At 43.8% G+C, this 20,144-nt stretch overlaps 1 protein-coding gene across 1 annotated transcript in view; it reads left to right on the top strand.

Annotated features, from left to right (window-relative positions):
* The window catches only part of NDUFA9 (NADH:ubiquinone oxidoreductase subunit A9), a 28,771-nt gene extending 9,049 nt beyond the window's left edge, over nt 1–19,722 (top strand). Inside the window, exons 4-11 of the mRNA XM_057703173.1 lie at nt 1,574–1,665; nt 2,044–2,185; nt 6,327–6,429; nt 9,562–9,629; nt 10,902–10,978; nt 15,911–16,006; nt 16,930–16,996; nt 19,433–19,722. Of these exons, the coding sequence (XP_057559156.1) occupies nt 1,574–1,665; nt 2,044–2,185; nt 6,327–6,429; nt 9,562–9,629; nt 10,902–10,978; nt 15,911–16,006; nt 16,930–16,996; nt 19,433–19,603 (816 nt within the window). The 3' untranslated portion in view covers nt 19,604–19,722. The remainder of the gene's footprint in view (nt 1–1,573; nt 1,666–2,043; nt 2,186–6,326; nt 6,430–9,561; nt 9,630–10,901; nt 10,979–15,910; nt 16,007–16,929; nt 16,997–19,432) is intronic.
* Nucleotides 19,723–20,144: the final 422 nt, after the last annotated feature.

Raw genomic sequence — 20,144 nt, 5'->3', positions numbered from 1 at the left:
CCAACTTTAGTCTCTGTTGGGAACTGCTGTGTGAATGGCCACATGGTTTACCAACCTGATCTTGCCCCTGGGCCTTATTCCTGGGAATTTAGTTTCCTTTTGATTCCTTCTCTCCAGGCATCGCTCTTGGGCCATTCGTGCAATTATGCCTCAAGCTCTTCTGCTCTGAGTCTTCTTGGGTTCTTCCTCTCTCACTCTTGTCATCTTCTCTGAAAAAAAGCCTTTTTTAAGCTTTTTATATGTAGAGCTGCTTGCTGTTTTTTTTTTTTTTTTTTGGCCACGCTACATGGCTTATGGGATCTTAGTTCCCAGACCAGGGATTGAACCTGTGCCCCTGGCACTGCAAGCACGGAGTCTTAACCACTGGACCAGGGAAGTCCTGTAGAGCTTTTTCTGTTGAGTGTGTCACTGCTGTGCTGCCGATTTTCTGTATATTTCACTTACTCCTCATAGTAACCCTGTGGGGTAGGTTGTGTTTTCAAGTTTTACATAGAGTTTGGAGAGAGCATTTGTACACAGCTAGTAAATGGCAAAGTGGAATTTGCGTTCCTGTCTGCACCTGAAGCTGTGATTCTCTACTCTCTCTTGTACTGCATTCTCCACTGTCAGGAGCTGTAAGCAGTTCTGCCTGCTGGGGGCTTCATCTTTTTGTTCTTGAATCTGATTCCTGTAGCCCTTTCTCTCATTTCTAAATTGCGCAGGAATTTTACTGCACTCTCTCCCCTCCCCCACCCCTTTCTCACTCTCCCTCCCACCCCTTCTCACTCATAGATACACACTGAGAAATCCATACTACTTATTATTATCTTCCTTTGAAATGATTTAAAAATTCATTTTCATTTTAACATAGAAAATGCTCTGCCTTTGTCTGGGGGTCTTTAGTCCCTGGTCACTATTTTGGACAAGAACCGTCAATCTGATGTAAGTCCTAGACGACAGCTCAGAAGTGCTGTTCTCCGCTGAAGTCTGCCATCGGCTCACCTTGAACTTAAAGGCGGGTCACTTCTCTCTGAGTGTTGTTTTCATGTGTTTCAAGAAGAAATTAGTAGATCTGGGATTGTAAAGAGTTAAAAAGAAATAAGAAAGTAGTCATGAATGTTCCCAATTTAATGTTAGCCTTTAAGAAACACCCCTCCTATCTTCTAACTGGTTGCTGCTAAAAAGGGAACGTCAGTTTACCTCCCAAATGATCCTTGGTTCTTTGGCTGTATTTCATTAAGGAAAGGAGACTTGATTACTAGATTCCTTTATAGAGTTCTGCAGGGCAGTTGGAAGAACAAAAATTGCTGTGCCCCATGAAAATGAGTAGTGTCTTTTCTAGTTCTGTCATCTGATATTACCGGGATAAAATATATTTTGACCTGTTCATCTCCAGAAGAGCCAGAGAGCCAGCAGGGAGGTTGAACGCTCAGAATCATTTCCGTTGTAGCCAGTGGAGCCGGTGTGAGATGGCACCATCGTGTGCGGACAGCAGGTGGCCCATTTTGAATCTTGTTGCTGGGGGTGCTACAGAAGTGTTTCATGCCAGGGTGCACCCCTGATGCTTTCCTGTGACTGGCTCCTGCTGTTACAGGAATGGAATGGGAGAGACAAGGATTCGATCCGAAGAGCTGTGGAGCACAGCCACGTGGTCATCAATCTCGTTGGGCGAGAATGGGAAACCAGGTAAGTCTTTGACTCTCGTTTCTCCTTTGAAGAACTGGCTTAGGGTTCAGTAGACATTTGTTGGGCACGTAACTTGCCAGGGATTGCAGTTGTGACATTTTCAATTGGTCCATCAATGAGTGTTGATGGAACAACCTTTTCACAGCCGATTGAACAACCTTTTCACAGCTGGTGACTACCCTCCCCACCTGGTAATGGCAGAGAGCAGGCCTGTACATTTTAAAAAGTATATATTAGTTTTGGCTTTGGGTTAAATTGTTGCTATTTAAAAGCTTAGCTATTATGAATTCCAGCAATAGCATGAAAACCGGCTTGTCACAGAATGCTTTGAAATCCTGAGTCAGGTGTTCTTAACCGATCCGTATTTTTTCCTTGCAGAAACTTTGGTTTTGAGGATGTGTTTGTAAAGATTCCCCAAACAATTGCTCAAGTGTCCAGGGAAGTTGGAGTTGATAAATTTATTCACGTTTCACATCTGAATGCCGATATTAAAAGCTCCTCTAAATATCTGAGAAATAAGGTAAGTAACAAGATGATCTGGGAAGTGGTTCACAGAGCTTGAGTTTCTTGGCCTCTTGGAAACGTGAGTTCAGTGAGAAAGATTTCTCCTTGACATATCCAGAATCAAGGGGGATTTCTAATCCTCCATCTCTGGGATGTGTTGCGTGTATGAGTGTGTTGTGTGGCTGAGCTGTGGCTGAGTGCCTTCTGTTCGCAGGGAACTGTGCTAAGCGGCTACAAAGATGGGTAGGTCATATTGTTAGCCGTGCTCGAACACGTAAAGTTTCTTGGCACATAACAGAATTACAGAGTAAACGCAAAAGGTGGAGAATGAGTCCTGCTCAAGAGTCTTACCCGTGTCACCCAGCAAAGCTAAATGACCATCCTTCTTTCCCTGACCCCTTGCATAATCATGGTCTCATGTCAGGCTCAGAGGCATGATGTGAAGGCTGGGGGTGACAGGAAAAGTGTTTGCACGGGAAAAAGGCAGTTCACATTGTAGTTCGGCTTCTGAGACTCCCAGAAACCCCACTGTGGTCCAGATTGTACCTAGGGCTTGACCAGCCTGGTTTGAAGTTGGTCTGTTACCTGAAATATTTTATCATCAGGGACTCAGGAGGGGTTGTGGTGCCTGGGACTGCCTTCAGCATTTGGTTCCTGACATAAGGAGCCTGCTTTGGGTTAGACTGATAAGGCCCACAGAGTTCCTTGACACTGGCTCCAGCTTTTGAATCCACTGCATTCTTTTTTTTTTTTTTTTTTTAATTAATTAATTTATTTTTTATTTTTTATTTTTTTTATTTTTTTGGGGGGTACACCAAGTTCAGTCATCTGTTTTTATACACATATCCCCATATTCCCTCCCTTCCTTGACTCCCCCCCGCCTTGAGTCCCCCCCACCCTCCCCACCCCAGTCCTCTAAGGCATCTTCCATCCTCTGAACAATTTATGAAGCAGCTCCTGTGTGCTCCATGTTGTAGTCGGCGCTGGGGATACCGGGTGAATGAAATGCACATGGTCTTCACTCATATCTAGTTTATAGTGCATTGAGGAAAATAATTCCAGATGCACCAGGTGTTGCAAAGTAGCTTAGGGAATCCTTATAAAAACATGCTCAAAATCAAAGCTTCTAGAAGGAAAAATTAGGAATCAGTTAAGAATACCTGATATGGGATTTCAGAGCATTCTGTGGTAAACTGGTTTTCATACTATTGCCGGAATTCATAATGGTTAAACTTTTAAATAGTAATGCATCAACCCAAAGTCAAAATTAATAATTTAAAAAAATTTTACAGGCCTGCTGACTGTCGTTACCGTACATAATGTAAGGCTTACTGTAAGTGATAGGTCAGTGTGCACACTATTCTCTGTCCTCAAGGAATCCCAGGGCTGGGGCCCTTTAAAAACATCAGAAACATCTGGCTGCACCGGCTGTGTGGGGAGAAGGGGGGAGAGTGAGGGAGAGAGCGAAGCCGTGGCTGCCTTTGCCCTGGCATTCAGAGAACCACCCGCATTCACGATTGTTTGGAGGGGGCGGGGGCGGGGTGGTCAGTGGTGAGTGCGAGGGAGGAGTCAGAGGTGCCCCGCCCTCGGGCTTAAACCCCTGGGTGGATAGTGCTCCTGTTGAATGAGATGAGGAACCCTTGAGAAAGACCGGGCGGTGGGGGTGGGTCTCAGCCTTAGAGGCACGTGAGAATCACGGAGGGGACTGAAAAGTCCTGGTGCCCAGGGCACCCAGAACAATGGACATAGCAGTTCTGGGAGCAGAACTGGGGCATCAGTATTTACAACTCTCTCTGGGTAATCCCAACGTGCAGCAAAAATTGAGAGGTATTTGTGGAGAATGGAAAAGGATAATCCAGTTTTGGACTCAGGTTGCATCTCTAGTGTGTGTCAATCACACAGGTCCCAGTGGAGACTGGTGTTTAAGATTGGGGAACTCAGAAGAAAGGTCGTGGTTGGGAATATGAATGTGGGAGTCCCCACTGTTTGTTTTTAATTGAAACAACGTGAGGGGACAAGGTGGCCTTGTGGGGTTGAGTCAAGAGCAAAGAGCTTTGGATGGGGCCCAGAGGAGCACTGATGGTTGGTGGCCTGGGGGATGAGGAGGCAGCTGCAAAAAGCAAACAGGGGGACTGAGTAGGGTGGACATGGGGGTGCAGGAGGGAGACCAGGAGAATCGAAGTTACAGAAGCCAGGGGGAGACGGGGTCCTGAGGATGTGAGTCAGAGCCGCAGAGTCAGCTGGGGTCTACACCGCAGGTTCTTGGTGGGCTTATCAAGAGCAGCTTGAACGCAGGCGTTGGGGCAGCAGTGAGTGAAGAGCGGGCAGCGTTGGAGGCAGCAGGGACAGTAGGACAAGAACGTTCTCAGGTGGGTTACTAAGAGGATGGAGGGGGCAGGAGGATGGAGGGGGCAGGAGGATGGAGGGGCGGGTGGAGTCGGAATTTTTTTTTCTTTTAAGGTAGATGATCTTGTTGTTGAAGTGCTGGTGGGAAGATGTGGGTAAGGAGAGCCTGACTGCAGACATGGGTGGGAGGAATGGGCAGGTTCCCGAGAAAGTGAGCTCCTTCCTCTGCTCTGGTCAGGAAGGAGAAGAGAATGTTGCTTCATACACCTGACTTTGTAGATTCAGCTCTGGGAATACCAGGTGGGTTTTCTCTGCTGCTATACTTTCTCCTTGAATTAGAAGGTGAAGTAATTTACTGGAAGGAAGCAGGGAAAGGAAGGGAGAAATTTGAATAGAACAGAAAAGTTTTGAAATTTGTCACATGGGAGTGTAGATTAATTAGAAGGAAACACTGTTTCTGGGAAATGTTGAGAGCCCGGTTAAAACTGGGGACAGGAATTTATAGTGGTACCAGTGGATAATTTGTATTTGTTTATTTTCCTCCAGCTCTGAAGGCAGCAGGAGTGCATGGCTTAAAGGAGGAGGCTAGTGGGGTTCTTCCAGGATTGGGATTTTGCCTGGTGGGTGGAGTAAAGGACGAGGGGACAGGTAGTCTACAGTATCGCTAAGAAAGTGATAGAGAAGTTGGGCCATGGACTCTAATCTGGGGCAAGAGACATTAGGAGGGGTTGGTGTGCAGAAGGCAGAACCAGTGGACTGGGTCCCCAAGAAGCTGAAGGAACGCATCTCTAGTTCCTTCAGCAGAGGAGCAGAGGACAAGCAGGCTGGCCGCACCGGAGCTGACATCTGAGAGCGGCACGTCTTCATCTAGGGCTCCGAGGAAGGGCACCTGGATTGTTCTGGTCTGTGGCCTCCAAGTTGAGAGTAGCTGAAGTGAGGTGAAGATGAGGTCCACAGAGTTTCAAAGCTCAAGAAACTGAGGTCTGAGTCCACCAGGGCTCTGATGTCACCCCCGGCAGGTGCGGGTGTACAGGAAGGCTGAAGGAGGTGCTGGTATCTGCACCTTATCTAGGAAGTGAGTCTGCTCTGATTTTTCTTCTTTCCTCTTCCACATAAGCTTCCCTAGAATAAATATGGGAAGAAACCCAGCAAGAGCTATAAGAGGCGGAGCATTTTTATGTGTTTGTTTTTTTGAAAAATCTGCATAAACTTGTCTCCACCTCACCGTGAAGAATATATTCCAAATCCCCCAGTGGATGCCTGAAGCCAAGGATGGTACCACACTCTATGTATGCTTTGTACTTTCCCATATGTGCATACCTGTGATAAAGTTTCATGTATAAATTAGGCACAGCAAGAGATTAACAACAATGACTGCTAGTAAAATAGAACACTTATAACCATAGACTATAATAAAAGTTATGTGACTGTGGGCCCCCCATCACTCAGTATCTGCTGACTGTACCCCCCCCCCTTTTTCTTGTGATAATGTGAGATTCACCTGCCAGCAGGCCTGAGCAGGATGGCATGAGATTTCATCACAGTACTCAGAACAGCATGCAATTTAAAACTTATGAATTATTTTCAGAATTTTCCATTTAATAGTTTTGGACCTCAGTTGATCCCTGCGTCTCTGAAACTGTAACTGAAACTGCGTATAAGGGGGGATGACTATGACTGAGTGTTATGAATAATATGATTCCCTTAACCTGGAGGAAAAATACGACCTTGAAATACACAGTGTCCCGATAGTGGAAGGAATGGGAGCTTCATTCACTCAGTGCAGAACTCTGTTGTGTTTGGTTGTTTAGGCTGTTGGAGAGAAAGAAGTGAGAGACACATTTCCAGAAGCCATCATCATAAAGCCATCGGACATCTTTGGAAGAGAGGATAGATTCCTCAATTATTTTGCAAGTAGGTCTTCTTCCTTAAGTAGAAAGGGGGATGCTGGTTAGCCAGGTTGTAGTTAAGCACAAACTAACAGTGTTCTCTGATTCGACAGATGGAGGTTGTATTTTTTCTCCTCCAGTTGCCCTTTTCTCCCCAAAGGTTCTCTTTTCCTAGTCAGCCTGGTCCCTCTGGTGATCTTCGGGACTCTATCAAGAGAAACAGCTTAGATGCCTGGAGAGAGCATGGACTTGGGAGTTAGAGACCTGACTGTAGTTGGGTCCTGGGACTCTGGCAGGTCTGTGGATATAGCAGCTTCCTCATCTGCTAAGATGAAGATGCTGATGTCTATCTGAGGACCGGTGTGCTGACTAAAGGAGTAGCTTATGTTACAGCACCTGGTATGGGGTCAGTGCTTCATTTATATTGGCCTATGAAGCCCTGGTTTTGTTAGTGCTGCCTCACTTTCCATCTGGTTGCCAAATCACTTAGGTGTTGGTTTTGAAAGACAGAGAGGTAGCATCGTACTTTGTCAGACACATGAGATAGGTTGTAAGAATGGAGTCCTAACCTGCAGGATTGGTGGCCTTAGAAGAAGAGGAAGAGAGAGATCTTTCTCTCCCTGCATGCACTGAGGAAGAGCCATGTGAGAACATAGCCGGCTGCTTGTAAGCCAGGAAGAGAGCTCTCACCAGGAACCACAGCAGCCAATACTTTGATCTTAGACTTTCCTGCGTCCAGAGCTATAAGAAAATAAATTTCTCTTGTTTAAATAAGCCACTTAGTCTATGGTATGTTGTTATGGCAGCCTGAGAAGACTAAGACACTCTCTTAACCATTTCTCAGTGTACAGTTCAGTACTGTTATGTGTATTCACACTGTACTGCAGATTATCTCCACAGCTCTTTTCATCATGCAAAACTGAAGCTCTGTAGCCATCAAACAACTTCCCATTACTCCCTCCTCCCAGCCCCTGGCAACACCATTCTACTTTGACTGCTCTAGGTACCTCATATAAGTGGAATCACACACTATTTGTCTTTTTTGTGACTGGTTTATAGCACTTAGTATAATGTCTTCAAGGTCTATCCATGTTATAGCATGTGACAGGATTTCCTTCCTTTTTAAGCTGAATAATCCATTGTATGTATAGGTCACATTTTGTTTGTCCATTCATCTGTCAGTGGACACTTGGGTTGCTTCTACCTTTGGGCTGAGTAATGCTGCTATGAACATGGGTGTGCAAATATCTCTTTGAGACCCTAGTTTCAGTTCTTTGGGATGTATATCCAGAAGTGGAGTTTCTGGAGCATGTGGTAATTCTATTTTTAGTTTTTTGAGGAACTACTATGCGGTTTTCCTTAGTGTCTGTACCATTTTACATTCCCACCAACAGTGCACAGGGTTCCAGTTTTTCCATATCCCCGTCAACACTTGTTATTTTCTGTTTTTTGATAGTAGCCATCCTGATGGGTATGAGGGAATATCTGATGATTTTGCCCTAATGATTAGTGGTGTTGAGCATCTTTTCATGTGCTTATTGTCCATTTGTATGTCTTATTTGGAGAAATGTCTATTCATGTCCTTTGCTTATATTTTAATTGGGTGGTTTTTTGTTATTGTTGAATTGTAGCAGCTCTTCATACATTCTGGATAGTAACCCCCATCAGACATATGATTTGCAAATATTTTCTCTCATTCTGTAGGTTGCATTTTTACTCTGTTAATTGTGTCCTTTGATTCACAGATGTTTTTAATTTTGATGTAGTCCAGTTTATCCATTTTTACTTTCGTTGCCTATGCTTTCGATGTCACAACCAAAAAAGTCATTGCTAAATCCATTGTCATGAAGCTTTCTCCCCCTGTGTTTTCTTCTAAGGTTTTTGTACATTTTACATTTTGGTCTTTGATCCATTTTGAGTTAATTTTTGTATATGGTGTAAGATAAGGTTTGCTTTCATTCTTTAGCATTTGGTTTTCCCAGCATCATTTGTTGAAAAGACTATCATTTCCCCATTGAATGGTGTTGGCACCTTGTCAGAAATTTTTTGGCCAAATATGCAATGGTTATTTCTCTCTACGCCATTTCATTGGTCTGTGTCTGTCTTTTTGCCACTGTTTTGATCACTATATACTGTTTTGATTACTGTAGCTTTGTAGTAAGTTTTGAAATCAGGGAAGTGTGAGACCTCCAACTCTTTTCCTTTTTCAAGATTGTTTTGGCTATTTGGGGTGTCTTAAGATTCCATATGAATTTTAGAATGGAATTTTCTATCTTCCTGCAAAAAACACCATTGGGATTTGGAGAGGGATTGCATTAAACCTATAGACTGCTTTGGGTAGTATTGACATCTTAACGATATGAAGTTTTCCAATCCATGGACGTGACATGTCTTTCTGTTTGTGTCTTTTTAGATTTCTTTCAGCAATGTTTTGTAGTGTTCAGTGTGCAAGTCTTTAGCCAACTTTAAGGTTTTTTAAAGGGAATTCCCTGGTGGTCCAGTGGTTAGGAATCCATGCTTCCACTGTAGGGGGCACAGGTTCAGTCAGTCCCTGGTTAGGGAACTAAGATCTTGCAAAAACTGCATGGCATGGTCAAAAAAAAAAGTGTTTTGTTTTTACCTTTATATTTAGACCACTTGGGATTTTGTTTTGGTTTATGGTGAGATGTGAGCCATTTCTTTTTCGTGTTTTTCCTTCGAATATAGAATGATTGTCTCAGCTTCATCTAGTAAATACGTCTATTTTCTACGTATTTGTGGTACTGCATTGATCATACGCTAAATTCCTATTTTCACCTGCGTCTTTTTCTGGGTTAGTTGTATTGCTGATCTGTTGATTACAATGGGGTGCAGGTAGAGCCCCATCTTGGGAGTGGCCATGCCCTTAGCACTGCAGAGTGGAAGACAAGTAGACAAGCCATTTGACCTCTTTCCCTTGTTCTCTGTGTTCCTAAGTATTTGGCCCTTTTACTTTCTCTGTTTGTCGTGTGAAAAGCAAATGGCTGCCCCTTGTAAGATCATTAAGCTCCTTGGAGTCAGCTACATTTATTTCATTATTTTTACTATGCAAAATTGTTATACAAGCCCAGGGCACCTGGAGATGGGTGGGTCTTCAGGCAGCCTAGGCCTTCTAAGAATGTTCTCTTTCTTCTGCCAGATATTCGCTGGTTTGGTGGTGTCCCTCTGATTTCCTTGGGCAAGAAGACAGTGAAACAACCAGTATATGTAAGTACCCCAGATAAAGGAACTTTTGCTGAATTCAAGATTCACGTGATCCGTTTCTGGTCTTATCCTAATCCTGTAATTCCGTCATTTTCGTCTTTGTCAGCATGCTTTGGCTGGTTGCCCCTCAGTTTACCTAGGAGGTATGTGTATTCTCTGTGTCTTCACTTGTTCATTCATTTAAGGAAAATGTATTGAGCCCTTAATGTGCTATGCATACCGCATGTCACTGGGGATATCACGATGCCAAATGACACAGACACGCATTGCTCTCCTCACATTGGTCTTGGTCTGAGGCAGATCAGCAAAGCAGTTGTCAGGCATGATAAGTCTTGGTCTGAGGCAGATCAGCAAAGCAGTTGTCAGGCATGATAAGTCCCATGACAGGAGAGGAATTTACATAAATATGCCAGAGGACACCTACTCCAGACTTAAGAGTCAGGGAAGGCCTCCAAGGAAATGACATCTTAGGTGAGACCCTAAAGATGACTCACATGCAGAGGGAGCAGTGTGTACAGGGGCCCAGAGGTGAGAGAGCATGTTGGAGTCCACATTGTGTTGAACCAGGGTTTCTCAGCTTTGGGAGCAGTCTGTACAGGGGCCCAGAGGTGAGAGAGCATGTTGGAGTCCACATTGTGTTGAACCAGGGTTTCTCAACTTTGGGCACTGTGGACTTTCTGGGCCAGGTAACTGTTGTGAGGGCTGCTGTGGAATGTGTGGCTGCATTCCTGGCCTCCAGCCACCAGATGGCAGTAGCTCCCCCCCCCCACAAGCGGTGACAACTAAAACTGTCTCCAGGCATTTGCCAGTGTCCCCTGGGGGTCAAAATCACCCCCGGTGAAAACCATGGAGTCTGAAATCATGAGATTATTATTATTTTTAAAAGTCAAAATGGTAGAATATTGGCGGTTCTGTGTGATTCAGCCTAATGGTTTGGGATAGCACAGTGACAGCGTGAGGAGGAGGAGGAAGGGGTGAGGTTAGAGCTGGTGGGAAAGACCTGGACGCCCCCTGAAGATAAATGTATTGCGACTGGAGAAAGTATTCAGCTGACCCTTCCACGTAGAGATTATTTGAGCTCTTGAGAAGCGAGGTCTTTTAGGGACTTTCTGAAAACAGACAATGACATCATTTTAATTTTATCATTCTGTTGTTGTGATTGACGTGGCCTGCTCTCCTCCCTTCCTCCCTCCGTTTCTTCCTTACTCTCCCCCATCTCTCTCTGTTTCTCTCTCTTTCAACAATTGCTTAAACGTGTGTTATAATTTCTTGTAGATTGTGGATGTCGCCAAAGGAATTGTTAACGCAATTAAGGATCCAGATACCAGAGGGAAAACTTTTGCCTTTGTTGGGTAGGTGGCTGGAGTTTGACTTTAAAATGGTGCTGCCTGTTAAAATGAAAGGATCGTGATTTACAGCAACAATAATTTCTAAACCTGTCACTCACAGGTCTATTTGTTGCATTTTTCAGTGTCTTTCTTGGATGATATTTATTCGAGAAACCTTACTGTCTTAGCCCTGAGGCCAGTGTGTCTCAAAGAGCCGTCCAAAGGCCATCACTATCAGAAGCTCCTGAGTGCTCATATTAAGTCAGAATTTGAGGGAACCTAGGAGTCTGCTTGATTAAATGATTCTTCTGTCACCAAAGTCTGAGAAGCCCTACCTTGGACTATTATATATTCATAGTCCAGCGACCCCTAAGGATGGTTTTGAGCTACTCCATTGATGTTTTTAATATATAAAAGGATATCAAACAAAACACTTTTAGGGAGTAAGTACACTTGCAAAATCAAATTAATTTTGCTAGAGTATCGTGATGCTGCAAAAGGTTAGAAATGGCTGGTTTAGGGTACGGTTTCTAGTGTTTTGCAAGACTGATCATTTGTTATACGGTCTCTTTGTTGAAATTCGCTCTTGCGAGAAATGGGGGCACAGTTAAGCTGTGTGGCTTACCTGAGATTATTCAATCATGTCACAGCTTTAGGTCCTTAGGCCTTTTACGGAATTAATTAAAACTAAAACATGAAGACTCAATCTGTCAAGTTGAAAAGTACCAAATTCACCAAGTAATTGGCCCAGAATCCTATTTGCTTCTAGAGAAAAGACACTCTTTTCTCTAAGCCAGGCGACATGGTATAGTTTTCCAGCATTATGGATTCATATATTGTTACGTTTCAGTATCACTACAAATTTACTTGAGTAAACTTTTTTTTCAGTACAAAAAACTCCATATTGTGTTTCCATGTCAACTAACTGCTGGAGATGTATGTCTCCCTGATTTCCCAATTCAGTACATTAGCATGCAATCAGTTATATACTCTAGGAAATTTATTCACAGAAAAAGTATGTTCAGCATGGTTTCCATAAAATACTAGACTCAAAAGATAGCAAGTTCTAATCAAGAGATACTTAGACCAGGCTTCCAAGGAACAGATGAACAGAAATGGCTTTACAGACTTCGCTTACTTCTCAGTGGAGATGGCTCTGGAGTGAGTTCACCATTTCCTCTTTACCTTTGCCCAGCCAGTCCAGTCTCTACCAGGCTGCAGTAAGTTGTACTTATCTGACACAGTGATGGGAAAAGTAAGATCGACAGGACAGTGTAGGCATTTTTCCTTGTGAAATTGTAAATACGTATCCACACTTTTGTCTCTTCAGCCCCAGGGGAAAACTTCGTTTCCCTGAGGTTAAGGCAGAGGCATGGCCTTAATTTTGCTCTTAGTTTTTTCCTAGTTATTAATTATGTGATGTTGGTCCATTTTATTAATCATCTATTAAATACCTGTTGACACACCCACACTTAAAAAACTGAAACCAGTAAACAAGTTCAGCAAGGTCGCAAGGCACAAGACGGATATATAAAAATCAATTCCCATATATTATCAAATGAACAATCTGAAAATAAAATAATTTTATTCACAGTAGCATCAAAAAGAATAGAATACTTAGGTATGCATGTAACAAAAGAAATATAAGACTTGTATACTGAAAATCAGGTAACATTGTGGAGGAAAATGAAGGAAGACCTAAATAAATGGAAAGACATTTCATGTTCATGGGTTGGAAGAGTCAATATTGTTAAAATGGCAATTGCCCCCAAATTGATCTGTGTATTCAACTTGGTCTTATCAAAGTTGGAGCAGACTTTTTTTGCAGAAATTGACAAATTATTCTAAATTTATATGGAAATGCAAAAGACCCATGATAGCCAAAACCATTTTGACAAAGAAAATAAAGTTTGAGCAGTTAAGCTTTCCAGTTTCAAAACTTATTGAAAGCTATAATTATCAAGACAGTGAGGTACTGGCATTAGAATAGACAGGTCAATTAAACCGAATTGATAGCCTAGAAATCAGCCTTTATGTTTATGGATGATGGATATTTGACAGAGACACCATGACACTGCAATGGGGCAACAATCATCTTTTCAACAAATGGTACTATCCATGTGCAAAAAGATGAACACAAATTCTGATTTCACACCATATGTGAAAAAATTAACTCAGCGTAGACCAGAGACCTAATTGTAAGGGTTAAACTATAAAACTTTTGGAAGAAACATTTAAAAATCTTCTAGACCTGGAGTTAAGCAAAGATTCTGTAGATATGACATCAGAAGCACTCTCCAGGGGCTTCCCTGGTGGCGCAGTGGTTGAGAATCCACAAGAAGAGAAGCCACCGCAATGTGAAGCCCACGCACTGCATGGAAGAGTAGCCCCCGTTCACCACAACTGGAGAAAGCCCTCACATAGCAACGAAGACCCAATGCAGCCAATAAATAAATAACTAAATATTTTTAAAAAAGGATACTCCATCAAAGAAAAAATGGATAAATTAGACTTCATTGACATTAAAAACTTTTACACTTCATAAGACATCATCAAGAAAAGGATGAAAAGACAAGATCATCAGCTAAAAGGCAGGTTGGTGTGGGCAAGAGAGGTACGTGGAAAATTTGAGGAATAGAGAAGAAGATAGGAAGCATTCCTTGAGGGAAGGAGAAGAGAGCGCTCCTGGGAGCGTGCAGTAGGACTGCAGAGCAGAGCTGAGTCTTCGCCTTGAAGTTCATGATCAGAAATGTAAGGGGAAGCCAGTTAGTCCAGGGCTGTTTTCTGTGCAATTCTGTCTTGCTGGGGGTTCAGGCGTAAAGAAGGCAGATACTTGGATTCACCAGAGAAGGGGTTTTGCTGCCCTAGGGTGGGGGGAGGGGGCTGGGGGACAAGATTTTGCTGAGGATATTTGCAGAAGAATGACTACATTGTCAAACCATGAAGTCTAAGCTGGGAAGAACACAGCCTTCAGTGTACATTTCTCTGTGAGCAGAGTCCCTTAGACCAGTCTTTGAGTCACAGTTAATGGAACTCACAGTGCTTTAGAACAGCTAAAGAGCAAGTATATGACATAATTAGTTTACCCAAGATAACCAGTATTGTTTGTCATCATGAAGATTGCAGTTGTTCTTTGGCATAGCATATATTATATGCAGTGATCCTTATACAGCCTTCTGGAACTTCAAGGAAGCTAGTTGAGGGCTTTGTCTGATAGTTCCCCTAGCTGACATTTTCTTTTCTTTTCCTTCTTTTTTGGTGAAAATGTTAGAATGATGAGGTTCTTACTGAATCGCCTTCATTCACCTCTCAGCTATCACAGGCTTTCTGAGGCAAAGGGATTAGGAAATGGGTAAAGAGATATTAAATTGTATTATAAACAATGATAATTATTAAAGCTAGGTTATACTGGTACAGATCTATTCCAATCAGTGAAATAGAACAGAAAATCCAGAAACAGTCTCAATGTTTAAGAATAGAGTATGAAGCGTGACATTTCAAAATATGGGGAAAGGGTAGATTTTTTAGCAAATGGTGATACATCTTTATCCTGTATCAATACAAAAATACATTGCAGGGTGACTTATTTTATGAGTAAAAAACCAACTTAAAAGCATTAGGAAAAATATGTGGACATTTATGTCACTAGTGACTGTAGACGGGTTTTCTAAATATAAAACCAAACTATGAAGTAAAAGAAATCAGTAGTTTTGATCAAATGAAATGTTTAAACCTTTGTGTGCCACAGAACACTTAAACATTAAAAGGCAAAATACAGACAATAAAAGGTATTTCCAACTGTATCATTAAAATATAAAAATTTTTAGAAATCATTCTTATAGAAAGGGACACCAGGAGGAAAGAGAAAAAAGCAATAAATGTAAATGGCCAAAAATACATGCAGAAAAAAATTAATCTACAGTATAAAAGTAATGCTCATTGAAATGTTGAGGTACATTTTTTTTACCTGGCAGATTGGCAAAATTTTGTTTGCTTATTTTTTTTTATGATTAAACAGCTAGCATTTTCTGTAAGTTGGTATAATCTGTTAGGAAGTATTTGATAAAAGCCTTAAAATTTCAAAATATACTTTGAGTTCTACTTCTAGAATATATTATAAATAACTATTTATGGATAAGTACAGGTATTTACAACAAGCACGTTCATTAAAACATTACTTTATAAAAGCAAAATGTTTTTCATAGTTTAAATATCCAAAACCTGGGAATTGGCAGGTAATAAAATAGTTATGATTACCTGCAATACAATTGGGCAGCCATTGAGCATGCATGCGAATACTTAGTGACACAGAAAGATGATTGGGATTTAATGTTAAATGAAAAAGACATTACATGGACTTCCCTGATGGAGCAGTGGTTAAGAATCCACCTGCCAATGCAGGGGACACAGGTTCGAGCCATGGTCTGGGAAGATCCCACATGTCGCGGAGTAGCTAAGCCCGCGAGCCACAACTACTGAAGCCCGTGCGCCTAGAGTCCATGCTCTGCAACCAGGGAAGCCACCACCATGAGAAGCACATGCACTGCAGCAAAGAGTAGCCCCTGCTCCCCGCAACTAGAGAAAGCCCGTGTGGAGCAACGAAGAGCCAACACAACCAACCAACCAACCAACCAATAAATAAATAAATAAATAAATAAATAAATAAATAAATAAATAAAAATAATTTAAAAAAAGAAAAAGACATTACAGAACAGGATGGCTTGTGTGATCTTATATTTATAAAAGTGAAAACTGTGTAAGGGGACGAGAAGGATATATAGTAAGTATATTAACTTCATTTTTCAGGGGACTGGGTGATTTTCTTTTGTGCTAATCTGTATTTACTATCATGCATATGTAGTTCCTTTTTCATAAGAAAAATGTTATTTTGTTAAACTAAGAAGGAAAATTTGTGAGGACAAATAATCTGAAGAAGTGTGAATTTTTTGTTCACAGGCCCAATCGGTACGTCCTCTTTGACCTGGTGCAGTACATCTATGATGTGGCTCACAGACCCTTCCTGCCATACCCTTTGCCGCATTTTGCATATCGGTAAGTAAAGCTCTGTTTTTTGTGCCTTCTAGAAAAGAGCTAACTAGAGACTTCGTTTGTAATGTTCCCACCCAGGGGTTAGAGGGAGTATGTCTTTGTGGTGAAATCTGGGAATCTCTAACCAGAGGGTGCTCCTGATATCTTGACGTTCATCTAGGAAAGAGCCAGAGGAGTCTAAGAAAGGGAGTGTTGATTCGTGGGTGAGGAAACACCGTGTTGGAAGGTTGAATCTGCACGTCTTCAGATCCTCCCATTAGAAGCCCCTGGGTTGAATTGGCAGTGTCTTTCCTGAGGACATGTAAGACAGGATCTCAGGAGACAGATAAGGAAAACCTTGGGTTTCAGTAGGGTGAAGAGATGGTGTTGAGGAGGATGGTGGCCCCTGTTATCTGGGTCTTATCTTGGCTTCCTGATTTGAACTGTAGATCTTAGGCATATCCTTGCTGTTGGATTCTTTGGTCCCCTCGGGGCCCCTGCTCTTAAGGCTCACACTTTCTGTGTTGCACACCCCCTGACTTACCCTGCGCCCTTAACAGAAGCATATGTGAATGTCTGGGGCTTCACTCTGATTGAATTTGACAGATGTCGCCGAATGTCTGAGGCTTAACTTTGATTGAATTTGACAGACGTCACTGATGTTGGATCTTTTTTGTTTGTCTTGTTGCTGGGGCGGCTCCACTTTGTTAGTTTTTCTGATTCAGTGTCCCTTTGGTGGGGGACAAGGAGAGCTGGGAATGAGGAGGTCGGGCGGGTGGCTTGAAAGGCGAGGTGACGTCCAGGCAGTGGGGCCAGGATGTTTGGATGTTTGTTAGTTTCTTTAGAAAACTGCAGTGACTTCCTGGCTCCCCGGCGGCCTCCCTTGCTTGGCTTGAACATCGAGCAGCGATGCTCCTCACGTGTGCTGTGTTTGTGCCTCTTTCTAGATGGGTAGGTCGACTGTTTGAAGTGAGTCCATTTGAGCCCTGGACCTCGAGGGATAAAGTGGAGCGGGTGAGTATGAGTGAGATGAACACCTGCCCGGGTGGAGACGGGTAAGTGAGCCGTTGAGTGTGCTCACGGGCTCTCCTGGTTATCTTCACGCGCTTGTCTGCCGTCCTTGTGTTTCAGGGCAGCCCCTCTCGTGTGCACGAGACTGCCCAATGCCTAGCCTCCCCGGGGTCCTGTCTCTGATGTTGTCAGTTTTTCTTTCTCCGCTGGGTCACCTCTGTTGGCGTACAGACAGCCTCACTAGCTCTGTGTTATTTTAAAGGCCGAAGTTCCTCCCTAGGCTTATCTGGCCGCCGCCCTGGCTCTGTGTCAGACTCCTCAGAAGAGCTGTCCGTACCTGTGATTGACAGCTTCTTACCTCCTTCTTGCTTTCACCCATGCCTTCTGGCTTCTATTTCTATGTCTCCCCGAACACAGCTCTGTTCCCAGTCACCCATGACCTCTGTGCTGCCAACCCCAGCGGTCAGCGCTCTGGCCTCCCATCACCCCGCCTGTGAGCCGCCTTGGTCAGAGGCTCCCCTCTCTCCTCTAGAAGCCCTGGCTTCCATCTGTTCTCTCCATATCTTCTTGCTTCTCCTGCTCACTCGGTCTTGCTGGTTCACCCTCTGTCCCTGGCCTCTGCTGGTGGGGACCAAGGGCTCTGTCCTCAGCCCTTGTCTGTCCTCGCTCTTGCTCACGGCCGTCACATCTGTTTGGTCGTGTAACAGTCGTCCGAAACGTGGCTCGTCCAGAAGTGCCGCTGCAGACCCGCCTCTCCTAGCCCCTCTCAGCTCAGTTAACAATATCACTGTTCTCTCTGTGGCTCAAACCAAAAATCTGGGATTCCTCCTTGGTTTCTTCCTTTCCTTACTTGTCTAGATGTAAACAGTACTGTCCCGTCCTTCCTGCTGTGATGGAAATGTTCTGTCGTCTGCCGTGTTCAGAAAGTAACCACTAGCAACAGTGACTGTGAAAAGTCTGAGATGTGGCTAGTGTGACTACAGAAATAAGATTTGTGTTTTATTAAATTTTAATTAACTTTAAAGTAAAATCTCCACTTTGGCTAGTGGCTACTGTATTGGACAACACAGATCTAGACCATCAGCAGGTATTGCTGGGAAACACCTAAAAAACTATACACCAGATCTCACCTCCCTCTTCCTACCTTTTTATTCAGCTTTTTATTATGAAAATATTTATAGTAGTATTGAAAATTTTCTGCTTCCAGAAAGGTAAAGGAAATAGTCGTCTCCACTCTCCCCACTCTAACCCAGGTGGGTAGCTCATTCCTCCCTTATCCTCTGGACTGGCTCCGGCTGCCTCTTTGTCCCTGGCAGTGCACTCATCTCTCCTCATCTCACTGTCTCCACGCTGGCCTCCCTCACTGTTCGCCCACTGCGTGTAGAAGCATTTCTAGGGAGGATACAAAATCAAATGCACACGCTCTGCTGTCTCTACCTTTGAGAACCTGTGGGTCTTTCACCAGCAGGCAGCAGCCACGTTGTCCTCTGAATGTTAACCGAAAAGCTGAAATGTAGAGAAGATGGAAATATGGTCCTTGGGGAACAGATGTGAACAGGCAGCCATCCGTCTCCGCCGCCTGCCCCCCGCCCCCAATCCCGCCACAGGCTGGTTCTGGAAAGCTGAGACCGGTTTCAAGGTGTCCTTTCTATGTTCAAGAAAGATCGGGCGGCAGAGCTGATGGCCAGGGTGCTTCAGTGTGTCTGACGGACGCACCTCTTACATTTGTCACCAAGGAAGTGTTGGGGCAGCGGCCAGTGGGGTTTGGACTTGATCTGGAGGCCACTTGAGAGCTTTCTGGTGGAAGGATGGCAGACGTGTTCGGGCGGGAGGGTGGAGGTGGGTGCTGCTCTGGGTGGAGACCAAGCTTCTCTGTTTACTCATGGATAAGCCAGGGTCTTTGGAATCTCAGGGCTCACCCTCCTTCCCTCTAAACAAGGTGGGTTCGGATTTTTAGATCTATAGCCAGCATTAGTCAGCCAGAGTAAGTAGAACTGGAGACAAGGTTTCATAGATTGTCACTGAATGAACTCGATTCAGCAAAACCGAGGCAGAAAGCTGTGCTCGGGAAACAGGCCCAGGGGAGCCTGGGGACGGGCTGGTCCTGCCTCAGCCCGTTTCTCTGCTGAGCCTCACAGATGTGATGACCTGTCTGCTCCAGCCCGGACTGCCTGCCGTTTAACCCTCACCTGAGCGTGTGATCTGTGCTCGCGGATAGACCTAGAGCTGACACTGGGGACCTTGCCTTTCATTCCTCAAGCCCTTTTCTGTGGTCTGCTTCCGGGGGTTCCAGGCATCAGCCCCTGCCCTATATTGTGCAAAACCATTGAAGTCTCAGCAGTGGGACGCCAGCCGGCTCGTGGGTTGGAGTGTTTGCGAGGCTGGCACTCTGTATCCTTGGCCAGTTTTCAGTGCTTTGCGCTTCTTATTTACTCACAGGTTCACATCACAGACATGACCCTGCCTCACCTGCCTGGCTTAGAAGACCTGGGCATTCAGGCCACGCCCCTGGAGCTCAAGGCCATCGAGGTGCTGCGGCGTCACCGCACATACCGCTGGCTGTCTTCTGAGATTGAAGATGTGAAACCGGCCAAGACAGTCACTGTTTAGTGGCCCCTAAGCTGCCCTTGGTTTTTGGTGTCATTTGGGTCACTAGTGACCAGGCCACCTTAGGCAGAGAATCCTGTACATAGTGAATAAGAGCCCCTATTAAAACATCTGAGATGAAATTCTGTGGCAGCATTTTCTTTCTTGATTTACAAAGGGACCATCAGTCATCTAGAATTTGAGCATAATTTTCTTTAAATATATGTATTTAATAGTGACACATACATCTTTTATTCTCTGTAATGCTGGATGATTTGAATGTCCTCCTGTCAGGCCACTTCCTGTGAATGTTCTAGAAGATGAGAACCCTAAGGTCAGAATATTGTGAAGCCTCCACTGTGATGTGTGATTGCCTGTTAACATACCTTAACTGAGAAAAGATACAATGTCCCATAACTAATCCGAATGTATCCACACCGGGTATTTTTAAAAATTTATCTTAATGGTCTCTACACACATTTAAAATATCCTACATACAGAGGAAAACTGTAGCCATGGGTCCTCAGACTACCTGCAACAACTCCACAGTCTTCTGCTCAGGTCT

The sequence above is a fragment of the Hippopotamus amphibius genome, chromosome 12 (genome assembly GCF_030028045.1).
Source record: "Hippopotamus amphibius kiboko isolate mHipAmp2 chromosome 12, mHipAmp2.hap2, whole genome shotgun sequence".
Lineage (NCBI taxonomy): Eukaryota > Metazoa > Chordata > Mammalia > Artiodactyla > Hippopotamidae > Hippopotamus > Hippopotamus amphibius.
This window is presented reverse-complemented; position numbering and strand designations above follow the sequence as displayed.